At 33.3% G+C, this 18,432-nt stretch overlaps 1 protein-coding gene across 2 annotated transcripts in view; it reads right to left on the bottom strand.

Annotated features, from left to right (window-relative positions):
• Window positions 1–18,432, bottom strand: part of LOC101745503 (organic cation transporter protein) — a 61,870-nt gene that overhangs the window by 22,653 nt on the left and 20,785 nt on the right. The window contains exon 1 of one of the 2 annotated variants that reach the window (XM_012688539.4): window positions 9,686–9,975. The exons of the other annotated variant lie outside the window; for it this stretch is intronic. Coding sequence (XP_012543993.1) covers window positions 9,686–9,758 — 73 coding nt within the window. The 5' untranslated portion in view covers window positions 9,759–9,975. Of the gene's footprint in view, window positions 1–9,685; window positions 9,976–18,432 lie in introns of those variants that run through there. 2 annotated transcript variants of the gene reach the window in all.

Raw genomic sequence — 18,432 nt, 5'->3', positions numbered from 1 at the left:
AGTGACATTTTATTTATTCAAACCAGCCTCAGAGACGATGCTGCGACATGTCAAGCGACTTCAGGTAACAAGCTATGAATAGACGAAACGAAAACATCTCTGTTTAACAAAAAAAAAATTTTTTTTTTATTTCTTTGTTTTGTGTACGAGCTCACAGCCCACCTGATGTTAAGTGGTTACTGGAGCCCATAGACATCTACAACGTAAATGCGCCACACACCTTGAGATATAGTTCTAAGGTCTCAGTATAGTCACAAATACATTCGTAGTTCAAATCATCATTTTACATATATCAATACATTAATACGTTTGCCATGCATACAGTATTCAGATATACGAATATTGCTTAATGTCTATGGTAATAAGCTGTTTCAATAATTTTTTATTTAGCATAGATACCTATTTACATAGTGCATCGGAATAGCTATTCCTAGTCTTCAAACTGTTCGGTTTTCTTTTTCTCGCTGGTTTTTGCATATAAGCACTACATTTAAAGTTTTTGTAGTATCAAAATTACGTTAATTAATTCAGAAATTCACGTGTCTAATTATTTATAGTAATAAAAAGGAGAAATTAACTTAGTAATTAATTAGTGTTAATTGAAGTATTATTTTGTCTCAATTATCCTTAAGACTAATTAGTGAATAGTATAATATGAGTTACGAAAGTCATATTGAATATGTATTCGATGAAGGCTTAGTAAATAATTTGGACCATATTGTTCTCACACATAGGAAGATGTTCTAATCTCGGACGAATAATTTAAGTTTTAATGGATTCTGATTTGGACATTTACGTAATAATGGGAAGGGATAATGCGTATTTTATTTGATTTTGTTTTATAACATGTTGCATATCATCAAATAAATCGTCTTGTTACGTATGCAGTGGCAGTTAAGTAGAAGTTTTTTTATAAAATTTTCTTTTTCAGTGTTTTTGATAATTCATTCTGCTAATACTTTAACAGCAACAAGAGCCCCGTTACACAATGAATTCAAAAATTATATCTATGTATGCGGACCACTTAGCGCTGCACTACACCAGGCAACTGACCGGAACCGATGGAGGCTAACAGTCGACAAGCTAAAACGGAGTCACGATCCTCAGCAATGAGGGAGCGATGGAGAAGAAGAAGAATGTATATATAAATTTGTAAAACTTAACCTTATTTTTCTGGCTGCAACATATTTTTGTGATTACTATTTTTTAAAGTTAAAAAAGATACGTCGCATAACGCATATCAATTTCGAGCACCACCTCTCTATTATCTGAAACATCTGTGCAAAATATTTTCTTTTGACAGGAAGGAGCTGAGAAGATCCGGCGAGAAAGAAACTCAGCGGGCTCTCTGTGAATATATTTCTAAACGGAATGTATCTATTTATTCACCCTTGATTTAACCCTTTATACTATGCACTTGTTAATTTAATTTCAGTACAAATCTCTTAATTATCTTTGGTCATACAAATATCTTTGTTAATTAATATCTTATCAGTCCGTTTAATTGTAACGTTACGCACAAGTGAAACCGTTAATCATGACTAAAATTGTAGAAAAACAAAACAATTGTTCAAACAATTTTTTTTTATTGCTTTTGGAGACAAACGAGCATACGGCCTACCTAATGGTAAGTGGTTACCATCGCTCATGGACGTCAGTAATGCCAGGACTCTAGACAAGTTGCTGCCTACCTTAAATTTTACTGGAATATGGGTAAAATGAGTGTTTGTAACACCTATCGGAATGTTTGTGATTCCGAACTATATTTGTAGCCACAAAAGCCGATTGGTTGATTTTATCCCAAAATCGGGAACTTATTTATTATATTGATTGAATCGGTTGTGCAGTAGTTAGCACCCCTGACTGTTGCGCCGAGGGCGTGGGTCCGAATCCCACATCCGGCAAACATTCGTCTGATGAATTTGGTTCGGTTTGTTTGCTCTTTGTCTGGGTGCTGATTACCTATATACATATCGACGCTTGAAAGGAAAACGTGACTAAGCGACAATGCGTGAACTTTACAGTAGACTAATTTAAAGTTGAAATACCTGAAAAATTCTATTTTAACGAATCTAGCTGTAGGATTGAAATGATTTTAATAGACCTAGAAAAAAATTTTTTTTGCGCATCGAATATTGTTATTGCCTATCATTTATGTACAAAGCAGTTATTGTCGCTTAATCACTTTTGCCTTTCAAGCGTCGATATGTATATAAGACATATAATATATTTAAACGTATGTACATGAGTCTCTGGTATCCATAACACTGGGAAACTTAATTTGGGTCCGGATGACCGTGCGTGATTTGTTTCCAGTTATTTATTATTATTATTATTTATTATTATTTACCCAGATATTTAATACGAATATGCGACACTTGCGTACTCTCGCTTTCTTTTAATTATTTTTTCGTAGTAGCTGTATTCTAACATTTTCCTTCCATAATCCGTAATTCGATTGGATAAGGAAAGCCATGGACAAAGTGATTTGGAAAAATCTGGAGGAGGCCTTTACCCGAGAAGGGGTTCCGATCATAGGTACAGAAGAAAGCAACGTTAGCGTATAAAAGAAAATTAAAGAAATTCTACCCTAGTATATTTAGATATTAAATCGCATGTAATATATTATCATTATGGATTTGAAATAAACAGGCTTTATTATTATTATTATTATTATAATCCGTAATTCTAATCCCGCTAGTTCCGAGCTTACTATGACAGTGCTTTATGTGTATATTATCAAAGCAATTGGAATTTTAATAATTTTAATTTTACGTGTACCTCCACTTTAATGATCGAAACAATGGCATCTTAAAATTTAAATTCGCTTCTTAACGTTCATTTAGTTATTTGTTTTGTCCTTGAGATCTTTTCTTGTAAAGATGGGAAAATAGTAACTGTTTCCAAATCTCTTTTTTTGATAATAACAAAGCTTGTTAAGTTCCTATTGAAGCAAGTAATAAAAAAATTAAATCGTTTGACAAAGTGGTACCTAACTACTTTTCCTTTGTCTATTTATAAATGTAAATAGGTGTTGCAAATAGCATTCACGTTGTGTTCTTTTATATGGATTTCAGTAAACACTTCAAGTGGGCCGAAATCTCGAGTCAGGTATTACATCAGTAATAATAGAAAATTTTTGTTATAACATAAACAAGTCGCACTCTTTCGACACGATTTCCCAAGAAAAATATCTTTTTTTTTTATCAACAGATTTATCAGTTAGATCCGCTGATATTGTGACATCTAAAAAATGTAATTTATTTTCTACGTTCGCTCCATTAATAATTTGGTAAAGGTATTTAAATTCGATGGATTGTAATAATGATTTAGTAACTTTATTAGTTTTCACAAATTCTGATATTCCAATATGGTATGATTTACAAAAACTAAAAAGTCAATGAACTCTATGATGCTTATAGTCATAACAAATATTCTATACACAACTATCATTTTATTGATTCATATGACAACAAAGTCAGAATAATTATAAATGTGCGCTAATTAAATGTTATGTATCAGCAAGGTTTTTGCCTTGACAATAAGATTAAATTTACGACCGTATGTGGTTTATTAAGGGCATGTATTTGTGTGATGATCGATATGGAGCAGTTCTTAATATATATGTATACATATATATCCTTAAAAGGAGCACAAGGATATTCGATTATTTTGATTCCGCCATTCCTTTTACGTTTTTCAGGGGTCATAGCGTTAATTAAGAATACTATAAAAATAAAAAAGTTGTATTTTAATAACATTTTTTTGTTATTGTTTATTCCAAATTTATTTCATTCATATTTAAGTTTGCTACAAGATACATCAACAACTATTTTTAATCTTCATTATTAAGAAATCTTACACGTGTAAATATGTACATTCGTACTAATATTAATTAAAATAATGAATTATTTAAATAAATTTGCAATTTAAATCATAGTTTCGTGTGGCACTGGACATGGAATTTAGAACGAAGTACTTTGAACTTCCCAGGACAAAACTCATAAACACACATTTTCTATAAGTGTTTCCTAGACTGAGTATTTATTACGCAGTTGCATCAGTCATGTTTTAACGAAGGGCGACACTAAAAATTACGGGTTACACCGGCGAGCGGTGATACGAAATGTATGCTTACATTGCAACTCCATAGGGCTTATTACTGTGCTTACCCTACAAAGATAATTAAATTTAATCTCGCAGTGTCTCAAATGAGAGGCTTGAGAAATCACTTAACTAGCGTTTAACGTTGTGATAACAGTTATTTTACTACATTTACTTTATCTACATTTTCAAGTCGTTGAGTTTTGAACAAGCTTTGTTTGAATGAACACTATACATAGGTATATTTAGATTTAATTCAGTGAAAAAAAAAAACAGGAATAGGTTTATGGGCTGTTGACCGATCACTCAGGATTGATAGATATTAAGATCCAAATCACAAATCAGGGCCCACTACAAATTCAATCAAAGTTCGACCTTGACTTGTACAAAAAAAAACCTCTCCGGAACTAAAACCGGAAGTGTAAGTCTTCCGTACACAACGTGGCCGGTTGTCCCGTGTTTATCTGTTGAGACCCTGTACTTGTGATCGGCTGTCGGCGAGCGGTTGCCATTGAGTGATGTACTCGTTTAACATATGATTTGAAACGACACACGGAGAGGAAATGTTACTAGTTTTTTTTTTGTGAGTCCACATAGTTCGTGGTGTGCGACAGCTAATAAGCTTTACTAGTGGCCCCGCAGTAGTCGATATTCGACTATAATTAATTGAAATTATACGTTTAAACATTATTATGGTTCTATTGTCAAATACCATTATATTTCGATAATATAATCACAGTATTCGCCAAAACTGTACTATAGATCAATAGTATTAATGACAAACAATATTAATCTATTTTCATTGACAGTAAACAAAGAGTATATTTTTATGTATTTATTATGCTGTGTCAAATACATGGTAGTATGTGTAATGTTTTCTTTATTAATTTAATGTATCTTTTATGCATTATTAAAAAAAAAAATTAACATTGTGCACTTCTTCTCTATATTCTCTATAAGTGTGGGAAATTTCATACTCCTCCGTCCGCGCAATTTTCGTAAAAAGGGATACAAAGTTTTTGCTTCACGTATTAATATATAGATAATTGAGATTTCGATCTCATGTCAAAAGTGGCGGAATTACTGTCGTGTATAGACAACACAGGACTATCTAAGGTTATGTAACAATTTATTATTAAACTAAGTGAGTTCAGCTTCGTCTCCACATCTACACCAATAAAATGTCACGATTTTCTACTGTGTACTACGAGATTGCCTTGTTATCGTAAACTTTGAACTATTTGAAGATTTTTCTACCACGACACTGAGATTTAAAAATTTGAAGTGAATTTACATAAATTTCTGTGAAAAATGATGCCAAGGTCTTATAGTTTTCGTAACATATATTTATTTATAACTAACTATGTTCATATAGTTAAGAAATATATAAACATAATATATATTAAAACAAAACAGTCAATTAATATAATCAATTTTAGTTCCGGCATCGGAAACTCAATTACGTAAGTGTTCATTATGAATCTCTGGGCGTATTATTATTTTGTTTTATAAAGCATGGATATTTAAATTAATGGGTACAGATTTGGTTCTTGATATTTGTTTAGAATGTTTACGATATACAATTTTACAGGATCTCAGTTAAATAAAAACAGTTCTGGGTTTCTAACAAAATATGATACAATGTTTAATCGAGATCGACAAATTAGAACATTTAATCGAAGATTTTTTTATTTTTTATTGCTTAGATGTGTGGACGAGCTCACAGCCCACCTGGTGTTAAGTGGTTACTGGAGCCCATAGACATCTATAACGTAAATGCGCCACCCACCTTGAGATATAAGTTCTAAGGGTCTCAGTATAGTTACAACGGCTGCCCCACCCTTCAAACCGAAACGCATTACTGCTTCACGGCAGAAATAGGCAGGGTGGTGGTACCTATCCGCGCGGACTCACAAGAGGTCCTACCACCAGTAATTACGCAAATAAAAATTTTGCGGGTTTGATTTTAATTACACGATGTTATTCCTTCACCGTGGAAGTCAATCGTGAACATTTGTTGAGTACGTATTTCATTTGAAAAATTGGTACCCGCCTGAGATTCGAACACCGGTGCATCGTTTCAACACGAATGCACCGGATGTCTTATCGCTTAGGCCACGACGACTTCTAAACAACTTCGTTCGACTTCTAAGACAACAAAATCTTCGGTTCTCTAAGTGTCCTCTATTGTAAAAGTGCATAATGCGTGCGAAAGTTATTATTTACGAAACGTTATTGCTTAAATTCCCATTACTGTTTGAATCATGGGCATTGTTGCAATATTGTTATTTTATCCATTACACGATTGCACAAATTGCAACGTTGAGTTACACAAGACAGGCAGCAAAGCCGCGTATTTGCTATTTTTGGTTCAGAAACAGAGCTCGATAACACTTTATATATACATATACATACATATACTAAACGGCATTGGTAAGTCAAGTTTGGAATCTGCGTTACTGGACCTTATTGTACATATATCAGGTAATAAGACTAACTGAATCAGATTGGCTCGGTGGTGCAGAGACTGATTCGGTGGTCCAGTAGTTAGCGGCACTGACTTTTGCGTCGAGGGTCGCGGGTTCGATTCTCAGATTGGGCAAACATTCATGTAATCTAACAAGTTTGTTTACTCTATATCTGGGTGTTAATTGTCTATATATGTATACATTTAAGTATTTATGTCAGTCTGTGGTACCCATAACACAGGGAATCCTAATTGGGGGCCGGATAACCGTGCGTGATTTGTTCCCAGTTATTTATTTATTTAATAAGGTTTTTTGTTGGCTGAACCAGCTTCGGGCCCACTTTGCGTTAAGTCGGACCTGCCAACTACCTTCAGATGAGTTTCAAGTAAATTTTTTGTACATTAAGTGCCCTCACTTCAAACCGGAAGCGTTACTATATTGTGTGCCGCAATTTCTTGGAAAAAATACTGCAGGTGTAAACATTAGGGCTTATTATATATATTGACCATGTAACCGAGATCTGTCTGTATGTCTATATTTAGCAACGAGCAACAAACAAACGTTTTTGTTACATATTCATTTGAATGAAACCGTGGACATAATGCGTGTTATTTCCTCTTTAATGTATATAGTATAAAAAAGTGTAATTAGACAGATTAATACAAAATTTTGTATCCGTTTGACCTCTGTTTAAGGTTAAAGTGTCAATAACCTCAAAAAACTAAATAATTGTATTTTGAACTCAATCTTGAGTCTTTGTGAATTTCGTATATTATATGTACCTAAATCTTGTGATTTTAAATAAAATGCAAGACATATAATTATATATGATGGACAAAGACAATAATTATACACCATTTTCTGTCTGTTATCCAATTTTATCATTTCTAATAGTTATTGAATGAGCTTTAATGAGCTTTTTTAGTAAACATGTTGAAAATAATCCGTTTTTTTTTTAAATATCGATAACATTACAAAAGAGAAAATGTAATAGGTGATCTAAATATTGAAGCGTCAGTAGCCGAATTTCGATAATTTGGTGAACATTAGTAAGTTGAAATTTCGGTACAGATATAGAATGAGTTGATTTAATCACAGTGTTTGGCACACATAAATTAATAATATACGATTGTGTAGGTTAATTTGAAGGATACGTAATCTTTTAAGATATGCATCACGAAATTATTTAATGGGGGCATAATGAGATATAAAATGAACTGTAAAATTATGATCCATAAATATATATTTTTTTATTGCCCTTGTAGGCAGACGAGCATACGGCCCACCTGATGGTGAGTGGTTACCGTCGCCCATGGACTTCAGCAATGCCAGGGGCAGAGCCAAGCCGCTGCCTACCATAAAATTTTTGATAGAAACCTAAACCTTTTTACTAGTGGCAAGGCATATTGTAGGCCGCACTGGTGATCAACCTCGTGCCTATTTCTGCCGCGAAGAAGTCATGCATTGCAATTTGAAGAGTACGACATCTATTGCATAATACAATTGTGGCTTCGACCTCATGTTTGTGGGTGGTATTGTGATGTCTATGGACTCCAGTAACAACTTTACACCAGGCTTTTTTTAATTGCCCATGTAGGCAGACGAACATACGGCCAACCTGACGGTGAGTGGTTACCGTCGCCCATAGACTTCAGCAATGCCAGGCACAGAGCCAAGCCACTGCCTACCTCTGATGTAATCTGCTTCCTTTGATGTAACGTTTTAAATGTAATTATTAAGCATTAAAATGAACCACGGGAGTTGAAATCCAATTTCACCATTACTATCAAATAGACGAAGCCAACGAATTTTTGTTCATTTATTTATTTTATTTATTTATGTACACACAAAAAAGAAGACATAGGACAGAGTAATAGGAAAATTATGTACAAAGGCGCTGCTTATTTCTTTAAGAAATCTCTTCCAGCAGACCTGCGAGAGGATTACGAGAATAATAATTAAAAGTGATTTTCAATAATACATAAACAGTTTGAAAGTTGACTGCTTAAAATTTACGACGCATCCGTTTGTTTACAACAGTCCGTGTCTGTTGTTACCGCATATGATATTGTGTGTAGTCGGAATGAGGAGTTGCGACGATGCATGCCAATCGCTCTGATTGCTTCGGCCGTTTTGATCAACGAACTCGGTCAACCATTTACTGTGAATTTATTCTCTGTTTTTCTTGTTTGTTTCATATGATAATAAAATGTTTTTTTGAAAAATATTATGCTTCAAGCGTTATAAAATAAGAATTTTTAATTCGAGATGATTTGCATACAATGGAGAAAAAAAATGAGAACAAGTGTTTTTAAAATAAATTTAGAATATAAAAGAGGTAAGAATACTCAAGGCGATTGTAGATAACACGTGATCTAACTATTATTTGAATTTTTGATACTAAGTAGTTACTTTTCGTAAATAATATTAATTTTTGATTATTTTGCAGTACTAGAATACTGTGATTAATTAAGTTATGTACAAATATTGAAACATTTCATTGTATCTTTAACGTTTAAATTTTATTAATGGTAAGTAATTTTACTGACTGGCACTTTTTTTTTAAATAAAATATTTCCTTTAGAAAATCTAATGTACTGAAACTAAATTCTTTGCACTATGATTAACACATAAGAATATTACAAATATAATTTGCAGCATGTCAAACCATGTTCAAGTATATTTATACACAATCTGTAATAATACAAGAAACACTTGAAATTATAATATGTACAATATCACCACTATTTTTGTTTTGATTGTTGATAATTAAAGTGCATTTATCTTATACGAATATATCAGTATTGTTCATTAACAATCTTTTACTAAGAACTTCATTGAATTATAAAAGTAAATTAAATATCAAAATATCAATGCACTTTCTACTAGACTTGTTTAACAAATCTCTTCTTAAGACCAGAAAAGTCATTAGGTTGTGAATTCTTAAATAAGTAAAAGAACACATTTATTTTAATTGTTGTATGTAATTATACTCAGTACTATTAGTGTATTAGACGTAAGCTATTAAACTAAATAATTTTGAAATCGCTTCGAATACGTAGCTTTAACCCTAACCTTTCCTCTTATTTTATTTTGAATTAAATTATACTCACTCTTGAAAAAACCCATCTTAAAACACTTTCGCATGATGTGGGGAAATGTGTTCAATCTGTTTATTTCGCCCATGTACTTTGCACTTTTTTATATTTAATCAATACAACACGAAACCGATTAGTTCAGCTCTTCTATTGACTAAAACGAATAGAACACAAATTTGAATTTATTGTGTTGAAATTGTCGCGATCTTTTCATGAAAAATTCGTAGCCGTGTTTGTGTAGCGATCGTCTACGGGGTGACTCTTTATCAGACTGAACGTATAGCGGCGCAGTCGCCGGTAATGATTGCGCGGCGACCGCTCTCATTGCCACGCCAAATTGTATCATGGGGCTGTCATACTTATTTTTCCAGGACATGCGTAGATTTGAATCAGTGATTTTTAGTCATTATATTTTTTAAAGTGAAGTATTGCATATTGGATATATGTATATGGCGGATATGGAGGAGAATGACCTCACCCAGAAGGATGCCGAATTCCGGGCAGTAGGATAGCGGACCCTGGCACTAGACCGGGAAAACGCTAGAAATAATAAGAAGAAGAAGAAAGTGAAGTATTGCAGATTTGTTGGGCTGAAAACGGTTATAGTCCCTAGTAAATTTCGCTATTAGAAAATAAAGTTGAAGATTCAAAAGACTAACGGATAATGTTAAAAAAAAACTGACGACGCGATGTCAAGTTATATTAACAATTTCAAATGTAAATATTACATTATTACATAGGTACACGAATAATTTAATATTATTTTTATATTATACATATCGGCGCAACCCTGCTATTTAACTAAGATGGTTAGAGTTAACTGTTTCCTCAATGTTAATTAATATTGTTGGATAACTGTTATAAGTCCAACGCATGTCAACAATTGTTTAAGACGGTATTCAGGAAAATTAGTGAACAAACTACACCACCGACCTACTATAAATACCAGTGACTATTGTCGCTTCACACATTCCGACTTGAGCAGCCGAAAGGCTGGACTTTGGAAAAGTAAGTTTTAATTACTATCACTATGGAAGGAAATCATAATAATGAGAGTGACGGCAGCCACGCTGACGTGAACATTTTAAAAACGACATGGACCCAGTTTCTCCGTCATACATATTATATATCCGAGATATGTATCTACGCTACAGAAGGCGATAGAAGTGTTTTTTTATTAAAAAATTATTTTTAAAAAATCATTTGCTGTTAATTACCAAGAAATTCATACTTTTTTATTTTTTGCGTAACAACCACGCATTAAATTTAACGGAGAGATTAATAAGCACTATATTTACAATCGAAGTTTATTCTGTTATATAAAACAGTTTCTATCTCGCTACTAATTTTCTACCTCTATATTTTGTTTTTTTTTATTGCTTCGATTTGTGGACGAGCTGATAGCCCACCTGGTGTTAAGTGGTTACTGGAGCCCATAGACATCTACAACGTAAGTGCGCCACACACCTTGAGATATAAGTTCTTAGGTCTCAGTATAGTTACAACGGCTGCCCCACCCTTCAAACCGAAACGCATTACTGATTCACGGCAGAAATAGGCGGAGCGGTGGTACCTACCCGTGTGGACTCACAAGAGGTCCTACCACCAGTAATTACGCAAATTATAATTTTGCGGGTTTGATTTTTATTACACGACGTTATTCCTTCACCGTGGAAGTCAATCGTGAACATTTGATAAGTACGTATTTCATTAGAAAAATTGGTACCCGCCTGATAAGATTCCGACATCATAGATGGATTGCGGTAATCGCGCTATGTTTTTATGAGCTCTTCTGATAGCTGCTTAATATGATACTTTCCGTCTATCAAATCTAATAAGCAAAGGAAATGAAATTGAATCAATTTAATCCGAATAACGACTACTCTGAACTAGAATCTGGCACACGTGATTGCTTTAAGACAAAAATAGGCCAGCGGTTCCAGAACAGTCACAGTAACGCCAATTGGTGCATAGTACGGGATTAAAATTGTACAATTTCCATAAATATTCAAAATTGTGTTAATATGCGGAATCATTTGGTATCATCACCAGTATTTTTCTAATAAATACTGTCAAAAGAGCGTAGTTTAGTTTTTTTTTTATATGTAATTTCGAAAAGGGCACATCTCTGAAAATGTAAAATGTTCAGGAAATAAAAAGTTTATTATTTTCTAAAGCAGTGTAAAATTTAAAATATAAACTTTTGAGATAATATATAATTTAGTGTTAATTAGCAATTGAAAATTACTGCAATTATTATAAAATGGGTGTAGATAAGCCTCAAAACTACATGTATATGAAAAAACGTATTTGACAGAATATGCGATATCTGCCCTTTTCGAAATTGCATATTCAATTTTATCTTACTTTAAAAGACAGATAATTTAAATGATACAAAATAAAAAATAAATGTTGCCAAGATGATTAATATTAAAAATATCACATGTTAAACCTTTAAAACACTCTTCTGTAAAATTAGTAAATGTTGAGATTATACAGTTTTAATGCGAGAAGACGATATGTGCCTATTTACATATATACTTCTTTCTTATTAATGTATTTGCGTTTGACTTGTGGCAGGACGTCTTATGAGCCCACACGGATTGGTAACGCCACCCTGCCTATCCCTGCCTTGAAGCGGTAATGCGTTTCGATTTGACTAGCAGTTATACTAAACACTGAGACTTAGAACTCTTGTCTCGAGGTAGGTGGCGCCATTTACGTTCTGGATGTCTTTAGGCCCCGGTACATACTTACTACTAGGTAGGCCGTGAGCTCGGCCCCCTATCTAACCAGTAAGAAAAATATAATTGAAAATGATATCCGGATGGGTTGGACATTTGATTTTTGTCTTAACTATCGTAATTTTTTCTATAAAAAATATACATTTCTAAGTTACACTCTTTAAGTGAGGCGTAAATTTGAAAAAAATGTACACTTATACAAATTACAATGAAATTTTCCATTAAAATTACAATTTTACAAACAAACTATTAACAATTTATTAACAACAATGCACTTTTGTTAATATCTTTACAAAAAAATGAGAGAATATCTTGTTTTTGCGTTGATGGGTAAACGATTTGAGCTCACGGCCCACCTGGTGTTAAGTAGATAACAAATTCCACTTAAGTACATACATCATTACCCGAATACCAACCACCGACCTTGAGAAATAAGGTGGAAGTTTCAATTCTATTGTATAAAAGAATCCCGAACCGATAATTACGCAAGATAATAAAATTTGCAGAATTTATCATCACACAAAGTATTTTATTATATTTTTGTCGAAAGAAGAAATGATAATGTATTATGGAAGTGTTTATGTAAACACTGGCTAGGTATATATTTCCTTAGAAATAGGGGCATAGTCGCATCGCTTGATACGAATACAGCGGACGTCTTATTCTTTAAAGCACAACGACTTCTTTGTGACAATGGTGGCGCATGTTGGTGTATTATATATTAATATCAAACAGAAAAAACTAATTGTTTTACGTTCTTATAATATTCTTGGTCACTTCACAATATACACTTGCGTAAACAAAAAAAAATTCCAGACTGGGTAAAGTATTTTTGCATTATTGAAAACGTTAGCCTTTTGATTAGATTCATGAAAAGAGCAAATAATGATTGTTATGATACTAGTAAACAGGCAAAAACTACGAAATAACGGTATATTTGATTGATTGTTCTTTCATATAAATAAAATGACAAGTTATTTTGTATTGGATTAATATTTTATTCTAATATTCAATAATACCTGACGTTATGCGTTATTTTATCAGTAATTTTTTAATAAATTTGGGAAACCCGGCATTTAGGTACGCTACCTTTAACGGGGACTATACTTGTACTACTCTGTCAAGAAAGTACCGAGAAAACAACAATACACAAAATGTTAGTTAATCATCCAAATTTATTTTATCACCTTCAAAGTATAGGTACTTATTCATAAACAATAAACTTACGATAGGGAATAATACAATCATTAAAACATTTTTAAACGCTTTTTCGGGAATTGAGTTCAGTTCTCGCCGTTAATTCTGCTGTATTTCTTCTACTGAATGAAAACGATACCACGAAGTGGTAATTTGAGTTTTGGAGAGGAAGGAAAGAAGTCGGATTGTATTTGTTGAGTTTTTGGTCAAAAACTCGTTCACAATGATGGCCTCGTGCACTATCGTAGTGCAAAAGCAGGAATTTTCTTTCTACAAATCTGGCCTAATTTGTCAAATTTGCTTTCATAAACGCCGCATAATGCTCAATTTTGTTTTATGTATTGTTTGAATCTTTTTTTATTGGTTTGATGGGTGGACGAGCCCACGGCCCACCTGGTGTAAAGTAGTTACAGGAGTCCATACATATTTACAACCGGCAAAAATTACAACACCGCGATAGTCAAAGAAAACAGTTAACTGACTTCGACTTTTGATCGACTTTGACGTGGTTTTTTCGGTTTCGGTTAATGGAAAAGGCCACTCGCGAACCTTGTTGCCTAGTTTACATATCAAACTCGTAAACTCATATGAACATCACTAATGCGTTTCATGAATGTTGGCTTGGAAATGACTGGCATGTCCTTGGCAGATCTTATACAATGGAGTTTTTGCTGAAAGTTCAGGTTTTTTTTGGACTAGTCGAGCGGATACATGTTTTATCCCTAACCGATTATTTAAAATGATACGTATCAACTTGTAAAACATAAAGGTGATGCAAATTTTAAGAAGACTGTTTGTCCGATTTTTTCTATTGAGCATTTCCAATACAGACTAGATACCTAGTCAGGTCATAAATTCTGTCACATGTTTAATGTAAAATAATTGAAACAAGTTTATTCATTATGTAACCATTCATATACCAAAATGAACTTAACAAAACATAGATTCTTATGACACTAAAGTTTATTCAAAATGACCTCCGAGATCTTGAATACTGGCCTTCAATCTGCGCGGCCAGTCGTCTATCACAGCACGAACGAGGTCCATGTCAATATCGGCGGCTGCCTTAATCAAAGATGTCTTGAGTGACTCCAAATTGGGATGAAGCTTTGAGCACGCCTTTTCCTCCAAGTGTTGCCATATTTTGTAATCTAACGGGTTCAAATCTGGACTGGAGGAGGGCCAGCCTTCGTGCCGGATGAAGTCGATTTCACGCGCCGCCATCCAGTCTTGTGTGCTCTTCGCTCTGTGAGCTGGCGCCGAATCTTATTGGAATACCCAGTGCCTGTTATTGAACATGGTATGAGAAACAGGTTCCACAAGGTTCGTCAGGACTGTATTTTGATACACAACTGCATTCGTTTTTACACCTTTCTCACAAAAATGTACCTCTGTTAAGCCCCAATAAGAAACTCCCAACCATACCATGAGCGAGGATGGAAAATGACCTCGTTGGACACGCGGAATACGGTTGCTCGCTTCTTCACTACTGTGTGCGTACACCTTATAATTTTGTTTGTTGTAGCTCTCTTCTACGGTAAAAAATTTTTCATCCGAAAAAAGAATTTCCCGATATTTTTTTCCCGCGTACCGCTTCAACAAAGCGCGGCATCTCTTCAGTCTCAGGTCCATTAGACGAGCATTCAAACGATGTCCTGTTTTTCTTCGATATGCCCGAAGCCCTAAGTCTTCATTTAACACCCTTTTCACCGTGGTTCTGCTTAACCCCATCTGAAGGGCCAACAGTTTCTGCTTACGTTTGGGATTTCTTTGAATTCGCGCCTTCACAGCTTTTATCACTGCTGGAGTCCTAACAGACCGAGGGCGACCACTTCTTGACCTGTCATCTACACTAGAGTCTTCATTGTATCGTTTGATGGTACGATAAACGAATCTTTTAGTTATATTCAAATTTTTCAGTATGTTAAAAATTTGAATTGGCGCGTAACCGCAACGATGCAACGCAATAACTGCAACACGGTCTTCTTTAAGCGTCCACTCCATATTTAAAAATTAGTAAAAATTCTAAAAGTATACATTTTTATTTTCATGAACAATTCGAAATTCAAATTCAATAAACTTTTTTGTGGCCAGCATTCTAAAACAAAAGTTTTTACTGTGTGACAATGCTTATGACCTGACTAGGTATAATTTAGTAGGTATCTAAAAACAGCACTGTATTTAATCTAAATAGCTGATGCAACTCAAAACCTGTGCCAAAATGGAAAACAGTTGTGTCAATCTAACAACAACAACAAAAAGAATTGAGTTTGGAATCTTAAACAAATTATACTTTTTTGTGTGAATGAATGTAATATGTAATTATGTTTTAGGAAATGCTATCCTGATGAAACCGAAGCATCAAGTATAGGTAAAAAAAGAACTTTTAAATGTTTAAATCAAATGGGTGGGCTAGTTCACGGCCCTGATGTTAGGAGATTACCGGAGCCTATTACCTAACATCACAATATGAATTGTCACACTTCTTGGGACATACTACGACTTTCCCTCTTTTCAAATTGGAATACATTAGTGAGCGGCAAAATTGAGTAAATTAGTGATACATGTGTGACAGTAATAGGCAGGATGCACATTTACAACTTTTGCGGGTTTGCTTTTTGAACGGTGTTATTGTGGATGTCGTGCACGAACACTTCTTAGTACGTATTTAATTAGAAAAATTTATACCTGCCTACTAAAAATTCATACTTAATATCGAGCACTTGTCTTACTTTACGAGTATGACGAATTGAAAAGAAGAAACATCCATTACAATTAAGACTTTGGAGCCCTTTAAACGCTTCAAAAGTAACGATTTCCATGCTGTATCAAGAAACCCGATTACAATTCTCACTCGAAATCAATATGTTTGTGAAAAATGTTTGTAGTTATTTTTGTGTCGTCTTTGTTTCCGGTACTTATAACGCAGTTGCAGATCCTAATTTGGGGACGTGGAATAAAAAATAAATAACGAAACAAACTACCAAAAGTTTTTTTGTGCAATTAAAATATCTTGGAAACGCATTACACGTAAAGTGAGTTTTGTTAGTGAATCATAAAAATATGTGAAATAAGTAAATTAAGGGACATTAATAAATTGCATTTTAATTCACTATGATGAATATAAATAGTGTTTGAATTAAGTTAGTTCACTATTTTCCGAACTTTGCTTCGAAAGGTTGATTGTAACATAAATTTTTAAATAGAACATAAATACTAGATAACCAATCAAATTTATAGTTCAGTTCATCACAGCCTACGGAAGTAGCCTACGGAATAAAGTAGGGCTGTAAAAGTTAACATCAAAGCTTCAACAACATTTCAGTATTTAAAAGGTGAGTGTTTTCACTTTGTTTTTAACAATGTTAAATTCGTCAGATTCGATTTTGACAATAATAATTCGATTGGTAAATGTGAACATATTTCAAATGAGTTGTCAATTCGAAATAATTTGTGGAAGTACATAATCCCTTTGTCATGATGTCGAAATAACATAAAATTATATTTAAAAAAAAACTGGCCTTACTCTTAGTTTTTATATTATTAAGTTTCTCATTTAGTTTAAGGTTACAATTTTATTGTATTAATTTGTACAGTACATTTTCAAAGCTTTTGTATTTTTTGTGAGAACAAATTTTATTTTTAAAAGTTTCCTGGTCTTATATCTTATTAATGAACAAAAAAACAAACAAAAGTAGCCCGCCGATGGGCTTATTTACATGATTGTATCAACGAAACGAATAACTACGTCGTAACTTGAAATATGTTCATGAAAGGTCATGATTGGTGCTAGCAGCCTGTCAAACGATTCACATTCCATGATTTAATGTTAATCTACATTATAGTGTGATTGTTACTACAGTACACATTTATCTTATTTCAGATGTGTCTTGTTCTAACTGCGGCTATACTCCTTTTCGTAGCGAGTTCTTCAGCAAATCCTTACACAATGCAGCCAGTTGAACCAGTAGACCTTGGTTCAGAATATACTATAGCCGACGGCTTATTAGGTTCCGCCTTGTCTGTAATAATGGATGTAAAGGCTCAATTCAGAGAAATCATAATAGATATTGCATTACAAGCTTTCAGATTAATCAAAGAGTGGTTCGCCCGTTACAATGTATACTTACAAAAAAAATTGGCGAAGTACAATCTTTCTCAAGTTTTTGAAGCTCTGGTGAATTGTGTTAATGAATTTATAATTGATCCAGCGTACGAAGTTTTTACAGAGAATGTGGAGGAATCTAAGCAGCCTTTAATTACGAGCTCTGATAATTTTTACAAAAGTCCTTATAACTTGTGAATATATTACCAGTGATACATTTCGTTTCACTATTATCTTTTTAAAATCATAAATGTAAAAGTCTTTTGTTAATCTTCTATAAATTGTTAATCATTTTAAAACTCAGGAATAATGTAGGACAGATTCAATGTTAAAGTAAAACAACCTTTTCCGATTTGTAAAAAAAAAAATTGAACACACGGAACGAATTGAGAAGTTGAAGTTGCTAAAATAGTCATGCCGTCCGTATTGTGCAAAATATCACAGCGCCTTAACGAATATTCTTATCAATATAACCGATATTAGATTTCTATGATATTTTCATAAGGTTGTTCTTATGTTTCTCCAATTTTGATTTGCCGAAAAAAAACACACATCTAAGTTAAGTTCGCTTTTAAATACCTATAATTAAAATTATGAACTTTTTATTATAATACAATCTGTTGTGGTTTATGTGTGCAATAAAGTGTACAATAAATAAGGACTTGTTTTTTTTATTTCTGTTTAATGTACAAGTTTACATTTGGTGTTAATAGGGT

The sequence above is a fragment of the Bombyx mori genome, chromosome 23, assembly GCF_030269925.1.
Source record: "Bombyx mori chromosome 23, ASM3026992v2".
Lineage (NCBI taxonomy): Eukaryota > Metazoa > Arthropoda > Insecta > Lepidoptera > Bombycidae > Bombyx > Bombyx mori.
Note: the sequence above shows the minus strand (reverse complement) of the source record. Positions and strands in the feature narration are given on the sequence as shown.